The 16,704-nt window shown below is 56.6% G+C and overlaps 1 protein-coding gene across 1 annotated transcript in view; it reads right to left on the bottom strand.

The window, feature by feature from the left end:
- Positions 1-16,704, bottom strand: part of PLXNA4 (plexin A4) — a 178,573-nt gene that overhangs the window by 24,773 nt on the left and 137,096 nt on the right. Inside the window, exons 21-24 of the mRNA XM_047095252.1 lie at positions 12,547-12,815; positions 9,805-9,871; positions 8,906-9,052; positions 5,002-5,161 (exon numbers count right to left, since the gene is read on the bottom strand). Coding sequence (XP_046951208.1) covers positions 5,002-5,161; positions 8,906-9,052; positions 9,805-9,871; positions 12,547-12,815 — 643 coding nt within the window. The remainder of the gene's footprint in view (positions 1-5,001; positions 5,162-8,905; positions 9,053-9,804; positions 9,872-12,546; positions 12,816-16,704) is intronic.

Here is a 16,704-nt window from a genome sequence, read left to right on the forward strand (position 1 = left end):
CTCTCCCTCGCAGCTCCTGCCTGGCAGCCCGATGCCCTGGTCCCGGCTCCAAGCACAAAGGACAGACACACTCACAATCCAATTTGTTACACTTCCACCTTCCAGGGAGAGAGGGAGGTGAAAGAAGAAAGGAAAAAAAAAAAATCCCATTATCTTTATCTGTCCTTCCTATCAGCTGCAGCGGAAAATGCAAACTGGGGAGACAGCTGCTGTGAACTCTTTATATTTCATTCAGAAGATAGTGTATCTTTTTATTGCATGCAGGAATTACTCGTTTGAAAAAAAATATATATCCTTACAGCATGACTTGAACCTTGAACGGCAAGACAGAGGGGGTGGCAGAGCATTCCAGAGTTCCGGGGGGGCTATGAGAGAGCATTTGCATGAAACCAGAGGAATCTCTGGAGGTCAAGGTCCACGGGGCGGGGCGAGTGTATGGGGAGGAAATGGGTGTTCTCTCCACCTTCCTGCTGTGTGACCAGGGCCCAGGCATTGTGTCTCTGAGTGGCGGGTTGTCCCGTGCCGTGGAACAGAATGGCACCAACGATTTCCAGTTTACTGAGACAAAGTCCCACGGCTCAGAGGGAGGGGTGTCCTGTGTGAAGAAATGAGGAAATCATCCCGCTCACACTGGTACATCCCATGCCTGGCACAGAGCTTGCCCCAAGTTAGGCTCTTCTGATACATTTGTGGAAGAGTTTAGTGCCCCAGGGGTGGAAAGGGACATAAACGTGGTGAGGACAGCCTCGTGTGTAACAAGAGTGGGGTACCGTTGCCACTGTGCTTTGAGAGCTCCGGAAGTTGTAGCTGCCCCAGCACAGCCCCAGACCCCTGCCCTGTGGTATCTTTCCTTCCTTCCTTCCCTAGATTCCAACAGACGGAAATGAAAGCAGGCCTTCCTGTCCTTCATTTTGGCTCCAGTGATGGTTAATTTTATGTGTCAAGCTGGCTGGGCCTAGGCATCCAGTTATGTGGTCAGACGTTATTCTGGAAGTTTCTGTGAATTGTTTTAGATGAGACTAACACTTGAATCGGTGGGCTTTGAGTAAGGTGAATTGCCCTCCATAAGGTAGGTGGGCCTCATCCACTGGGCTGAAGGCCTGAAGACAAGAAAGGACTGACCTCCTGTGAGCAAGAAGGAATGCTGCCAGCAGAAGGCCTTTGGACTTGAACTGCAGGGTGGGTTCTTCGCCGCGTCTCCAGCCTGCCAGCCGGCCTTGCAGACATTGGACTTGCCAGCCCCCTTGCTATAGACTGAATGGTTGAGTCCCACCAAAATTACCATGTTGAAATCCCAGCCCCCAATGCGATGGGATTTGGAGGTGGGTTCTATGTCAAATAAAAGGCCATGAAGGTGGAGACTCATGAATGGAATCAGTGCCCTTGTCAAAGAGACCCCAGAGAGCTCTCTTGTTCCTTCTGCCATGTGAGGACACACTAAGAAGGCATCACCAATGAACCAGGAAGCGATCTTCACCAGACCCAGACCTGTCAGCACTTTGATCTTGGACTTCCCAGACTCCAGAGCTGCGAGAAAGAAATCTCTGCTCTTCATAAGCCATGCAGTCCATGGTATCACGTTATAGCAGGCCAAACGGACTAAGACTCCATAATCACGCGAGCCATTCCTTAAAACAAACCTCTCTCTCTGTGTACATTCTATTGGTTCTCTTTCTCTGGAGAACCCTGACTAATACATTCCCCATCTTGGTTGCTTAACACCTGGAAAGGTCTAGGGAAAGGGTGGATGGGGGTGGGGTGGGGAGGTGAGAGAACTTCAGTCTGAGGAGCAGTGGATGGAAGTGTCTGGAATGAGGGGCCAGGCCAGGGGTGATGATGAAAGGCAGGAAGAAGTGTTTGGGGCTGGATTTACTTAGGACGGTGACAGGGGTGGCTTAAAATGTCTTTGTCCCCTTCTGAGCTGTTCTTAGACAGGTGTCCCTGCTTTGCCAGGGGCTAGCTGGCATCGGGAGGGGGAAGGCAGTCTTGGCCCAATGCCCTCCTATGGGGGTTGTGGGGGCGGGGGTGGAGGATGAAAGGAGAATGCTTGGCTATCTTGCCTCTGTCCAGAGCATGGGTCTGAGTCCCCTCCGTGCCTATGTGTTATGTCCCTTTGGCATAAATTAATTTTTGATAGTAATCACACCTTACATTTGGAAATTGCTTTTAGGCGTTTCAAGCACCATCACCTACATGATGCGGAAAAACTCTCCTTGGGGGCACGAGGCTGAGGTGAATCATGTGGAAAAAGCATCTGGATCTCTGAGGAGGCCCCACTTCCTTGTTATGCAATGTGGCTTTGGGAGAAAGAAGGCCAGAGCTTTGGGGGCGGCTCCAAGCCCTGGATCTCATAGAAAAAAGGACCTTCCTCAGAAAAGCACCCACCACAGGGGGCCTTTATGAGGAGTCCAGCAAGAGGCTCCTCCCCTAGGGAGATGGGGCCCTGAGGCTCGAACCGCCTGAGGTCCCCACTTCTTTGGCTTTCCCCCTTGTCTGTCCCTGCTGTCGGAGGCCTCATCCCTCCAGGGTAGCTCCTGGGTCCTTCCCAGCAGCAGCTCCCATGGGAGGGGTGCCCTCTTTGTTGTCTTGGGACCTGAAACGTGGGCAGCCGTGGTGGGCGGTGAGTCACAGGAGACCCCGCCCCTGCTGGGAAGCAGCCTGTTGCTCGAGAATGTGCACCCCGGGGGGCAGTCTTGGCTGCTTTGCTGCAAGGTCCTTCCGCCTTGGGGGGGTGGGAGGAGCCACAGGTGCTCTGAGGCTGCCACTTTCGCTCCAAATGGTTCACCGCGATGGCTGCCGGATGCTTTATATCTTCTCATTAATGCTCTGCTTTGCCCGGCATTTGCATCTCCAGGCCTTTTAGGGGAGCAATTTTCTAAGGCTAAGAAGCGGCCCCTTCCCCTCCCAAGCTGGGGCGGGGGGCAGTGCAGATTCCAGGGAGGGAGAGAGATCCTGAACCGTGAAACTGGATTTCTCCCTCCAGGAAATCAAGCAGGTGCAGAAGGTGTGGCCCCTGAATCTGCTTCCGGCCGCTGCCCCCTGAGCTTGGGGTGGAGAGGACACTGGAGAACGTTGGCTCCCGCCCTTCCTGAAATCTACTAAGTGTTTGAACCACCACAGGAGGTAGTGTTCTTTACCACCCATCTGCCCTGTTCTGGTAAGGAAGAGAGGAGTTCCGGAGCAAAAACTCTGTCTCGGTGCTTCAGGTAGAGGCTTACGAAGCCACCTGCTGCTCTCCCTCCCGGGGAGTCACCCCTTCCCAACCGTGAGAAGCAACAGTCCTATATGCACCTGCTCACAGGAGCTCTTCCTGTGTTCTAACACCACCTTTCCGAACTCACCTTCTGGCGTGAAGGTTCTTACAACAGCTCCTCCTCTTGGCCCCATGATGTCAGGGTCACCCTCCCGCCCACTGTGCAGATAAGGACACCGAGAAGCACAGATAAGCTCTCTGATGCGGCTTTCGTAAATCAACAAAAGGAGTGGTGGGTGCTACCTGGCATCCCGGGTGAACGCAACTCTCCCCAAGAAACCCATTATGGAGCCACCCACTTAGGTGTTTGGGGGTGGGGAACACGGGAGTCGGTTTCCCTCCCACTGGTCCCGTAGCAGCCCCTTCCCTATGTCAGGCTGTGGGATCTTCACGGCAACAGAGTCACCCGCACGCAGACACACGTGTTCACTCTGACTGGAGTGCCCAGTGCCCTGGGATGCACGCGTGGACATGCTTGCACACACGTCACCACCACCGACTCTCTCCCGTGAGAGCAGCACGCACACAGACACCTCTCAAGGGAAGGGGACCACGTGCTCGCCCAATGTCTCTCCCTGGGTGTCAGAGCCCTGGGCGTGGGGCAGAACACATCCCGCCGAGAGCCAAGCAAGAGGAGGTGGGGTTAAACGAAGCAGAAAGGGTTGAGGTGAGTGAGCGGAACTTCCTGACCCTGAGTCTTCAGGCACAGCAGGAGGAGATGAAAATTCCCTTTGGATTTTAGAAAATAGCATAGATGCCCATCTGGGTTGGATGGCTTAACTGAAGGCAGCTTAGAGGCCAGATGGATGGAATAGGGGCCTCTGGAGGCCCTCCTACCCCCACGTTGCCACAAATCTCCAGACATAAGCACATACACATAAACGCCTTTCTCTCCATGCCCGGGATCAACAGACACACAGCACTTCCTTACTGGTGTTATTCTCATGATCCGCAGTAACAACAGCGAGTACTGAGTGGGTTCTACGGGCCAGGCACTGCATTAAGAGGCTTTTACAAGCACCATCTAATTTCTTTCTTACAGTGAGGTGGGCACTGTTATTATCTCCATTTTACAGGTAAAGACACTAAGATACAGCAAGGTTAAGTGACTTGACCAAGGTCACACAGCTACAACTTAGCAGCGTCAGGACTCCAATCCGGGTGTGAGAATGAGCCACGAGGCCAAACTGCCTCTCTACAGTCCTGGCCCCTTTGGAGCCTGGAGCTCCCCACTAGGGTCTCCCCGGGACAATATCTCATTCAACACCCAGGCGAGCCGTAACTGGATCTCAGTACAGCTGGCCCTAACTGGCATGCCCTTGTTTATGTAGGCTATGCGATCTATTCATGGAACATTCAAATAAAATGTCATCCGGCTCCCCAGCAGGCTGTCACCTCTCATTTTCCTCTCTTCTTTTTCTCCATCCTCCATCACTGACCCAGATCCCTCCTGCCTTAGGTAGTCAGCAAAAACAACACGCACAGAACAGAGGGGAAGGGAAGGGCCCGGGGGGGGCTAATGACGGTGGTGGCAGGAGCTTGGACCACACAGACTCAGCTTGCGTCCCCTTCACTGCCGATGGGACACCAGAGGCAGTGGGGCTGCCAGCAGGTGGCAGTCCCCTGTGTGCCTAGTACTCACTGAGCAGACACGGAGGGGTGCCTGCCCCCTGCCCCCTGGCCCCCCTGGTCTGTAGGAGGTGCTTCTGACCGGTCCCAGGACAGTCCTGGGTGGACAGCCTACTCACCCAGGTCCATGTCTGCAGCCTTGGGCCGGTGGGAGCAGGGCACATTCTTGAAGATGGCATCCAGAATCTTCTCCTTGACCTGAGTAATGGTGTCGCAGTTGAGGATCTTTACTGGGACCTCGGGGCTGTTGGCATTGTCTGGGTTGACACAGCTCAGCACCTGGGGAAGGGGGAGCAGAGGCGCGTGGGGGAGGGCAGCAGGAAGAGCCGAGTCCCAGGGGCATCCTCAGACCACCACACACACCCCCACTCGCTCTCTCTCCCACGCACACGGCACTGTGTCAGCAGCACACCCAGCCCGTTGCCCTCTGAACCCTCCCCTTCCACGTGTGTGGGTCCATCCTCCCGGTCACTCCCTCTCAATGTACACGCACTCATGCGAATCTGGCTCCTTGCTCAAGAGATTTCATAAGCTTCGATTTTTGTGACGGTCTCGGGCTGACTGGAGGTTGGAGAATCTATAAGAAGCTTAATGGGCTCTTTAAAAATAAAAAGGTGCAGGTTCAAACCACTTGAGATCCCTTCCTGGCTCTGCACCCACAAACTTGTGTTAAGGGAAAGTGGTCACCCTGGCCCAGGGCCTCAAAGTCTCCTTCTGGAACTAGTCAGAAAAATTCAGCCTCTTCTTAAAGCAGCAAGCTGTATTTTTTTTCCTTTAAAAAGTTCTGGGCTCTTTCCCAAGGCTTCTCGTTCCTTGCTGTTCTCAGAGAGGACTCTGTCTACGTGGATGGGGCTGTGCAGGATGCTTGGGGGGGGGGGCGGCCACAGTGGGGTGGGGTGGGTGCCATGGGGCGCGGGTGGACTCGGCGGCCTGGCACGCCGGGCTCCCATACCCTCCCTCTGCCCCTGCCGCCTGAGCCCCCTATGCCCCCTCCCTGATGTTTCCCTGCACCCCTGCCACCTCGGATCTCAGATGTCACATGTCTGCAGACTCAGACGACAGCTTCCTCCCCCACCCCCTTCTGCTCCATGTGGCTGCAATCAGAACCCTGGCCCCTGGACGCCTGCCTTTTATTAGCAGCCAGACTGCTGTGAGCTCAAACAGGAACATGCTTCTTCCATTAAGAAGGAAAAAAAACCCTCCTAAATCTATAAATCCAGATTCTCACCCTCAACGTGTCCTAAAATGAAAACAATGGTGGAAGGAATTCTGGACCATGGGTCCCTTCTGAGCCCTCTCCCAGCCCGTCGCTCTAAAGCTTTCCCGGACCCTCGCTGTCCCCTCCGTGGCTGGGCACAGCCTGCCACCTTGTGCTGCCCTGGCTGCCCCTGCCGTCCTGTGCTCTGGACTCAGCCTCCTCCTCCAGGAGCAATGCAGCCTTTTCTGGGTTTCCTCCCTCTAGAACCTCGAGGCAGAGGCTGCCCCACCCCAGAGTATGCCCTTCTGACGTTTCTACTTGCCCCAGGGGTTCATGGTGGCCCTAGGAGAACCCCGTGGGATGCATCGGGGCATCTAGAGAAGAAGAGGAAGTACTGAGGGACAGGGCTGCCTGGCCACCGGCCAAGCCACAGCTCCACCCAGAACACCCATTCCTTATGCCCCTTGGCTAGTTTCTGAGCAAACTGCCTGAGGTTTTTTCCCTGCTAACTCAGTACTTCTGGTGTTTTAATGTGAATAGGATCACTCAGGGGTTTTGTTAGAATGCAGATTCTGACTCAGGAGGTCTGGGGTGGGGCCTGCGATTCTGCACTGTGGCAGGGAAGCATCCAGTGGTCTAGCACCTAGCAAGCTCCCGGGTGAGCACCCAGCACCTGGCAGTCTCCTGGGTGATGCAATAGCCACTCCCAGCAGCAGGGCCCTAGAACACGCAAGCCCAAGTTCTAGTATCCAGCTAATTAATCACTCAATACCTCTGAGGGCACCTAACTAGAACGTGATGCAGCCCTGAGCCTCTCAGCACCTGTCTCCTTTGTGGTACCCCTCCCGCCCAGGACAAGGACAGCAGCAGTTGGCCCAAACTGCCCAGGGCTCTTCCGGCACTGCTGAATCCCACGACTTCCCCTCTTTTTATCTGACCCCTTCATCTCGGTGGCTCCGGCCCCGGGGAAGCCCTGTCTGCGGCTGTCTTGTCTCAGACGCTTGCTTCCTTTTCCTTCTTGCCAGCCAGGGGCTGTTCCCCTTCTGCCTGTTGGGAGTTCCTTTCATAGGCCTGTGGTAGCAGCCTGTCTCCCTGCAGCCCTTTCTTCCCCGGGCAAAACAATGGTAATTTCCTCCCCCTTTCCACATGGCGCCTCTTCCCCAGGTCTCTCCACTTGATGGCTGCGCTCCCCTGACCCACTCCTAGTTCCTGACATCGTCTGAAACCAGGCTGGCGTGTGAACAGTAGCCGGGGCCTCTGGAAGGAAGGATGCTGCGATCTGGGGACAGAGCATCACTGCAGCTCACGGTGCTGGATTCAGTATTGGGGAACCACGGATGGGACGGGAAAGGAAGGGGTCAGGGGAGATCAGGCAGGAGACATTTCAATGGTACTTCTAGCTCATTAAAAAATCTATTGGGGTCTCTATTTTGGGAAGGTTCCCCCCCCCCTTCTCATTTTAATCAGAGCCTCTAACTCTCTCCTCTGAAGCAGAATGTGACTCAAGGAAGCCAAGCCTTCGGTCACACGCTGCTCCTCTGAAGTTTCCCCAGTGGAGCCCATCCCAGCAGGTCTGTCAAGATGCCCACTGGGTGCCTCCCCGCCTCGCCGGCCCTCTGAAGATGGAGGGGGACAGGCGCATCATTCCCAGCCAGAAGGGGCTGTCTCCCCACTGGCCATGGGGTCTGGGATTCGCCCTGGGCTCACTGCTCCTGCCCGACTCTGCCCTGTGCCAGCCCAGCCTGCATGGGTCTCATCTCCCCGTAAGTGCATTTAAATCCTTTTGTCTGTCCACCGGTCTTGAGGCCACCCATGCTTCACCTGCAGCGCTTATCTGTGATCTTACGTTCTACCTCCTTCCTTTCACACCCCCCCCCTTTCCTAGAGGAGGCCGGGTGGGAGATCACACCTCCATACACAAGAGCCCAGAGCTGTGTGAGTGCCCGCCCTGCTGGGAGGGACAGTGGCAGCCTGCTGGACAGGCATGGCGGGAAAGAGTGGGCTCCCTGCCTTGTGCTCCTCACCACACCCCATCCTCTGGACAACTTTGGGAGGTATGCACGGTTGTTATCCCCGGGTAAATCAGTTCTAGTGTTATCCTCCATTTTTTTTTTTTTCCAGATAAAGAAACCCAAACTCAGAGAGATTGAGGGATCTGCCCCAAATCAGCCAGCTGGTCAGAAGCAGAGTCAGGGCTCTAATCCAGACCTCATGCTCCTACATGCTGAGCTCGGCTGCCTCCTAGGGTGACAGCTGCTATTAGAAGAGGGGGTCTAACCTTGACAGAGGGAATCCCTACATTCCCTGGACAAGCGCCTTAACCACTAGTCTATCCCGGCCTTGTGGTCTATAGCTCGGGTCATGGGCGTATTTGCACTTAGACTGTAGGCAGAGCTGGGCTTCTGAAACATAAGGAACTCTTTCCGGTTTCCTCTCCTTTGGCCTCCACCTGCTCTGCATGGAACCTTCGCTCTCCACACTGGGATTCCTGATGAGGAGTTTGTTCTGGGGAATCAGCCAGCCAGCTGTTGGCAAGGGCTTGGGACCCCACGTTCAGTGCACTGGCCCGGAACCACACTAGTCTTTGCTGAAGTGTGGCTGAGCTGTGCCTGAGTGACTGGCCCCCAAATCCAGCTGCCCCGGTGTGGCGGTAACTGAGGGAGTCTGGGGGTGACAGGCACAGGTGGGACGCTTGGCTGGGCCCGTGCGGCAGGTAAGGACAGATGGCTCGCCAGCACCTCAGCCATCCCCTCTGCTGGGCAGGGGCTGCGTGGGACCAGAGCCCCTTGTCCAGGGGCATGGGCAGCGGCGTGAGGCCGGCTTACCAGGGTTTTGTAGTCGATCTGTTGGCGGATGAGCTTGTCCTCACTCAGGGAGTAGCGGGCCTCTCCTGTGATGGCATCGATGGGCCCCTTCTCCATCTGCTGCTTGATGGCACAGAACAGCGAGAAGAGGGGCTCCCCGGCGCACTCCTGGACACAGAGAAGAGTCGTGCTGGGCGGACGCCGGACCAGCCCCCCGGAGCCCGTTTCTCTGGACAGGGCCGCTCTCCACTCCTCTGTCTCGTTTCTCTCCTGCTCCCCGTCCTCCTCTCTGGTGCCAACTCCCCCTTCAGACGGGCGTTTCTCTCAGCTCTCTCGACCACCTGTCTCCTCCTGTCCGCCCCCTCCTCTTCACCTCCCCTGCCTCCTGTCCCTTCTCTGTTCCTCCTCCCCACCCCACCCCACCCCTGCCCATCATGAGACGGAGGTCAGTCCCTGGTGGTGCCAAAGCCTTAGAAAACAGGTAATGATTGGAGGGGAACGGATTTTCTACCTCCCAGACACACGGGCAGCGTGCCTTGCAAGGTACCAGCCTGGAACCCTTATGGGCCTGAGGGCTGGGAGAGGTAGGACCGGAGGAAGAGGGAAAACAAGGAAATAAGGGGTGAAATGTTTTGGGCTCACAAGGGGAACTTGGCTTTAGGGCTCACGCGGGATGCTCTCACGGCTCTGGAGAAAGCGGCCTGGGGGACAGGGGATGGTATCTCTCACGCAAGGGCTGACAGAGGCTCTGTCTCCTGAGATGGTCAGGAGTCTGCCGCCTCGGGGCCAGTGACAGTGCTGAGGGGGGACCGCATTTCTTGGTGGGGTTCTACGAGCCAGGCCGTGGGGAATGTGGGCTTGGGGGCATGCAGGCTCTGGTAGGGGGGTACCCTCAGAGATACCCCCACATCCAATCATACCTTGAGGAACTTGTAGAGCAGAAAAGTGAACCAATTGGTCAACATCTTCTCAGCCACCGACTCAGTCCTGTCACCAGTCACCAAGGGAACCGATGGAGCGAGACAAAGACAGAAGCAGCTGGTCAGACCCCCAAGGACTGGGAAGGCAAGGGAACAACTCCGCACTGATTCTGCTGCTTGTGGCTTTTGGGCCCCATCTTGAGGTGCTAAAGAACGTTTGGATTCCATAGCCTCCTAGACACCCCGTAATGATAGGACAAGCCTTGCCCACGAAGCCAGGAGATGACATTCTGGTGCCAGGCTCCCTGGTGCACGTTTGGAGGGAACGCGCTAGACCAGCTGCCCGTCGGCACTTTCCGCGAGGAGGAAAACACTGTCCTGTCCGGCGTGGTAGCCCCCTGCCTGCCACACGTGTCCACTGAGCACTCGAAATGCAGCTAGTGCATCTGAAGAGCCGAATTTTACATTTTCTTGACCTGTGATCAATTTACATTTGAATGGTCACGTGTAGCTTGTAGCTGCAACGTCAGACAGTGCGAGCGTAGAGAACTTTATAATTTCCTATGGGTGGGGAAGAGAAGAATAAGAAACCCGGGGAGATACTAATTTGGCAGGGGATAGAAAGGAAGGCAGCGGGAGAAGCGGGTCGTGGGACAAAGACCAGATGGATTACACGGACCCCATCCCCTAAAGCTAAAGACTCCTAGAGCTAATACCTAGCTCATCCCAAGAGATGCCAAAATTGTCCTGTTTCAAATTACTTTGGAACTTCCCCTGGAACCTCGCTAGTGTTTCATTTGCAACGGCAGGAAGTGCCTTCTTGAGTCTAGCTCGCACCCTTTGTGCTGCTACCCAAGTCCCCTTCTTTTACTCTGGAAGGGAAGGACGCTGCGGCCTTGTTATGGCCCCAAGACCCTTCTGGTTGCACCCGTTTGGAGGAAACAAACGCCATTCGAACTTGCGCTAAGCTTGTGGCCTCCTCCATGGAGACACGGGCCCGCTCGGGTATGTGTGGATAGGCTTTGAAAGTTGCACTTGGCGGAAGATACGGATAAGTACGATCCTGAGGCAGCTGCCAGCACACAAATGAAGAGAAGCGCAAGACTGGTGAAATGAGGGGCCCAGCCGAGGGCAAGGAAAAGAAAGGGAGACGGAGGAGGGCAGAAGGAGAGAGGGCATCTGGGGGGCAGCGAGCGGAAAACAAGAGGTGGAGACGCACGGGTACAGAGCGAGGCCACGCGGGGAAATTGTCGGTGGGAGCTCTGGCAGGCAGTGGCAACCCTAGAATTATGCCGGTGGGTGGCTGCGTGGTGGAAGTAAAACAAAAATCAAAATGATCTACCTTGCTGTTTCCAAAGCTGTCTGATTGCTCCGAAATGTAGCAACCTTTTGCAGCTGTGCAGGCGAATGCCCACGGCACCAGGAAAAAGCCTGAAGGAGACACTTCTGGAAGCCAAATGTAGCCACTGGACCAAGCAGGGGGCCCTGCCTCAGACCCAGACACCCAGGACGGAGGCAGAGGACAGGCAGAGGCAGACGGCCCCTGGGGCGGTCCAGGCAGAGGGCTGGACGCAAAGGCCTGATGTGGGAGTTTTCCAGCTTTGTCCACAGAAAGGCTAAAGACACCGCGCTAACAGCCTAGAGGGGAAATGGCCTTCCAGCAGGAGGAAAACGTGAACGGCGGCATGGATGGAGTCAGAGAACCTCTATTTGCCATAAAGCCGAAGCCACAGGATATGGCTTCTGCGGTCACATGTGACCATTCAGGTCTCCACAGTGTCAAGGATGAGGCGTCCAGCAGTGTGCCGTGGTGCACCTGGACCCGTGCAGAGTCCCCAGCCGGTGCCAGGAAACACCTGGTGCATTGCATCAGGCAAGGGGCCACTGAAGGGTTTTCATTCGAACACAGGCCAGACCGGTGCTTCTCGGGTTTCGCTGTGCCTTCAGATCACCTAGGGTTCTCGTTAGAATACAGATTTTGATCCAGGAGGCTGTGGGCTGGGCCCTGAGATTCTGTGTTACCGAGAAGCTCCCAGTGGCTTCGCTGCTGTGGTGCTCACAGCAGTGAGAGGGGCCAGGGCCAAAGTCTCCAATCTTTTTTAACGTCTACTTATTTATTTTGAGAGAGACAGAGCGAGCAGGGGAGACACAGAGAGAGAAGGAGAGAAGATCCCAAGCAGGCTCCGCACTGCTCTCGCTGAGCCCGACGCAGGGCTCCAACTCACGAGCCATGAGCTCATGACCTGAACCAAAATCAAGAGTCGGACACTTGGCCGACTGAGCCACCCAGGCGCCCCTAAAGTTTCCAGTCTTAAGATGGTGAGGACGGTCCCCAGAGAGGCCCTGGGGTATCTCTCCTAACTCATGTTCTGATTTAGATAAGGCCGGGGGCTGGGCAAGTGACCTCTGAAGATTCCACGAGAGAAGAACTCCGGTAGAAAGGGCTGTAACCAGGGAAGGGTAAGGACGGAGAGAGAAGAAGGCAGAGCGGAATTAGAGGGTGAAAGAGAAGCAGCAGGGCAAGTGGACGGGCCGGGATGGACGGGTTCTTCCAAAAGGGCATGGGGTGCGCCCTGGTCTCTGGGCAGGTTGGTTCCTGAGCTTGGCGGGACTTGGCTGCTCCTCCTGGGAGCTCTGCCCCCCGTCTCCCCAGAAGGCATGAGATCCAGGCCAAGTGGGCTGGGCTGGGCAGGGGCCCTCTCCGACCTCCGCCCCCTGCCGCCCGCCCGGCCAGGCCCTCACCTCCTGAGCAGCAGCTTGGGGTGGTTCTTGCTCTCCAGGTTCTTGTCGATGAGGTCGGCCAGCAGCTGCTTCAGCACGTCGGTCGCGTACTCCAGCTTGCTCTGCAGCACCGTCATGATGAGCGAGGCCACGTTGCCGCGGTCGCGCATGGAAAAGCTTCGCTGGGACTCCAGGGTGCGGATGAAGGACAGCAGGAACACCTTGTTGTTGATGAGCTGGGCAAAGAGCTTCAGGCCCTTCTCCACGCGCTCCTGCCGGTAGCCCGGGACCTGCGGAGGAGCCCCCGGGGGAGTCCTGACTGCCGACCGCCAATGTGAGGCGGAGGCCAGCCGGGCCCAGGGGCCTCCCCACGGGGTGGGTGCCGCACGCTGTGGACCCTGCCCTCATCTGGCCCCGGGCACCGTGCCAGCTATTTCCTTAACCCACGTGCGGCTCACTGCCTCTTGTTTGGAGGTGAATCAGTGGGGCACAGAGAGAAGGCACCCTGAGTGATAATGGCCACGCTGGGATCTGAGTCCGCTGCTGAGCGCGAGCTCGTCCCTGACGGCAGCACAGGGCGGGTGGGGGGCCCTGCGCCAGGGCGCATGAGCATGACGGACAGCCCCCGGGGGCCTCCCGGAGGGGTGGTCACACCTGAGCCTCCACCTGTCCTCATGCTGACCCTTCTCTGGCCACGGGGATCCTGTTGACAGACCAGTGGCCTCAGAGTCAGGACTTCGGGGTCCACACAGGCTCTGACTCCGCCACCCCGTGGGACCTCTGGCAGGTCCCGCAACTTCTCTGGGGCCCCAAGGTGATTCACCTAAAGAAAGAAGATTAAGCCCCACAGACCCTAGCATCTGATGTTTTCTCAGAGACCCTTCTGAGACCCTGCCGCACCCAGGGAAACGGGAGGAAGACGGGGAAGGAGGTTTCATCTTCCTGCCCGCGTCCTCTGTCCACCAGCAGAGGCCGGCAGGGGGGGCAGGGTCTACCCAGCTCACACCAGCCAGCCACTGGGCGAGGAGGCATGGAGAACTGGAGAACGCATCTCTGAGATGCACCAGGCGGGCCCCACAGCTCTGCGTGTCAGGGCCCCAGACTGGAATCAGCCGGGTGCCCGGCAACAGCGAGCGGCTCCAGGAAGTGCGGTGTATTCGCCCAGCGGGAAGCCACACGGCCGCGGCAGTGAAGGGCTTTCTACCACTCACGGTAGCACAGATGCATCTTGCAGACAACGGAATGAAAAAAAGTCAGGAAGAAGAGGGCATACCGTGTAGTACCATTTACATAAAGATTCATAAGAAAACGGTGGCAGGAAAATGGTTATTCTCGGGGGTGGCGGTGACTGGAAGGGGGCACCCGGGGACGTTTGTGGAGGGCCGGTAGGGTTCAGCTTCCTGATCTGCGTGCTGGCCTGCTGGCTGTGTTCACTCAGGGAAAATGCACTGGGCTGTGTCCCGACAACGTGTGCCTTGCTCTGTAGGTGTTCTTTCATTATAGCAAGAAGGTTGCTTAACAAATAAAGCGCAGCCTCTGCCCTCAAGGTGAAGCCCTCGGAGAACAGAGCAGGGCACCCGTGTCGTGGAGTGGGGCGCGGGAGGAGCAGGGACATTCAAACGAGGTGCCGTGTGGAGGGTTGTTCCCCCCCCCCCCCGCGGGGGTCTTGGAGAAGGAGCGTCCTGTGGGCAGCAGTGAAGCCAGCAGTTTCGGGGAGGGTCAAGCTTGGGTTCACTGTCACAGCCATAGACTAGTCGGGGACCCTGAGAAGGCTCCATTCCTCCAACAGCGCAACGAAGGTACTCCAGCTAATGTGTCTGTAGACCATACTTTGCTGAGCACGGCTCTACATGCTTGAGAAATGTTGACCCATTTATTCCACGTGACCCCCTATGAGCTGGGTACCGTTAATATCCCAGGGCCTCGTGACAGTGAGGAACTTTCCCGGGATCCCAAGACACAGGAGTGTCAGAGCCGGGACGGCACCCAGGCAGCCAGCACTGCATCCTGCCATCTCGGGGGGCTGGTGTGAGCCCTGAAGAAGAAGGTGCGCGAAAACCTTGGCAGTGCAGGGCCTGACACACAGTCACCTTTCCCGAATGGTAGCAACTGCATCCCACTCTACTCCAGAAGTTTTAAACTGGGGAAGATGCAGGCAGCGGAGAAACGCTGTGTGCCCAAGGTCCAAGGAGGTGGCAGGCACAGAGCTGGAATGTTCACGCCGCTCACTGCCTGAGCTCCCCTGTGTCCCAGGCTCGAGGCGAGGCCCTGGAGGAGGCAGAGACGGGGCAGGCCCCTGCCTGCCCTTGGATGGTCAGCAGGAGGCCCCTCCGGAAGGCCATGTGGGAAGGCGGTACTCAGGAGAGAGATGCGAACTCGCCAGAGCCGGGGCCCCGCTTGTCCCGGCTCTCGGCCCAGCTGCCCTTGGCAAACTCCTCATTCCCCAAGGTGGGCCCGATCTCAGCTGGCATCCTGCCCGGATCCCCAGTTCCCCTCTCCACAGGGGCTGACAAGGGAAAGACAAGGGTATGAGACAGCCTCACCTTGCTGTCAGCCTGGCCTCAGTCTACCCAGCCGTCTGTGTCCCGCCGACCTCCCTCCTCGCCCTGTGACGGCCTCCAACACACGTGGGCACGTTTTACCTCCTCTGTCCTTCAATCCCTACCCACCCCTCCCCCGTCCCGCCCCGCCGGAGCAACATGCCCACAACTCGTTCTACTGCTGATAGATAATGCCACTTCCGAGGCACCCAGCACGTGCAATGCCCGGTGCTGGCACACTGCGATCATGGCTCCATCTAAGCCTTTAAGGACCTCGCAAGGGTGAGGGTGTCCTCTTAACCGCCTCTCAGAGAAGATACCGCGGGCTTCCAAAGGCCAGCCAGCTGGTGCGGGATGGTGCTGGGCTTCCAAACCCAAGCTTGTTTGGCTTCCGAGTCCCCATCCATCTGCCCGTCCTTCACCACACCTAGTCTTCCCCCTGGGCCTAGGAGGTGACCGAGAGACAGCCCTGAGTCTCCCCTGCAGCCTCCCACGCAGGGCCTCCTGGCAACTCAGGTTGGCCATCGAGGGCAGGGGAGTCACGTCCGGGTCTGGCACCAGGAGGAAGAGGGCACAGCGCTGGCCAAAGGGCAGGTCTGGGGAGAGGGCGTGCTTTGCACTTCTTGCCTTGGCTGCACACGCCTCCGGGGCACCAAGGACTGAGGCCCTGGGGAGGAAGGGTTAGCAAAGCCAGCTGTGGGGTGAACCCCGTCAGCAGCGTGGGTTTTGGAATCAGAAAGACTCACTGACTCACACATGGAGGAAAGCCCTGTCACCTCTGGGCTCTATTGCCTCATCTGTAAAATGAGAATATGAGTGCCCATGTCATAATGTTTTATGAGCATTAAATAAGATAATGTATGTAAAGTGCTTGGCACACATAGTGTGCACTTAACGGCAGTTTTATTACCTGCCTCTCCTCTTCCACTGGCTGCTTTTCACCCATCCCTCTTGCCCAGGAGTTTCTAAGACATTGAATACATCAGCCCAGTGTCTGGGGGGTGGAGAAGGTAGGAATTTTCTCCCCACTTGATGAAGGGGGCAATAGAGGTGAAGTGTCTCGGTGAAGAAGAGTATTCAGCACAATTCCCCTTTGTAACTTGCCACCTCCCCCCAACCAGCTCCCTAAGCAAACGTCACTCTGAAACAAGACTTTCTTTATTCACCAGATGGTTCGACAGTTTAGTTGAAGCTTGTGAGTTAAAAACCGGATAGTAAATTTTAATTGTAACCCAACAGGTTAAAGTTTAGGAGACAAGGATAGGTTGAAAACGGGGCGTGTGGTTACTGTCTGCTCTCTGTCTTTAAAGGATTGGTGTGTCCCCAGTGCCTGGGCAGCCCCCTAACCACATGCCATCCCTTCACCCAGGGCTAAGTCCAGGACAGATAGAGCCAGAGGATAACTCCTCCTTCACACACATCTACTGCTCATGCCCAATCAGTGGGCATCGATTCCAGTGGCTGGAAAGGTCAGGAAACATCGCTTTAGATTATCAGTGGCTTCCCTGGGAATATTTCCATACTAGGAAAGCCAACAGGGAGAAACTATTTCAGTGGCAAGGTGGGGCTGGAAGCAAATCAGAATAATCCGGGCAAAATCCCAGGGTCTTGCCTAGGATGCTGGATCTCATATGGCCCC

This window comes from Lynx rufus, unplaced genomic scaffold (genome assembly GCF_022079265.1).
Source record: "Lynx rufus isolate CCGP_SWC_20201006 ecotype Redwood Valley unplaced genomic scaffold, mLynRuf1.p SCAF_4, whole genome shotgun sequence".
Classification (NCBI taxonomy): Eukaryota; Metazoa; Chordata; class Mammalia; order Carnivora; family Felidae; genus Lynx; species Lynx rufus.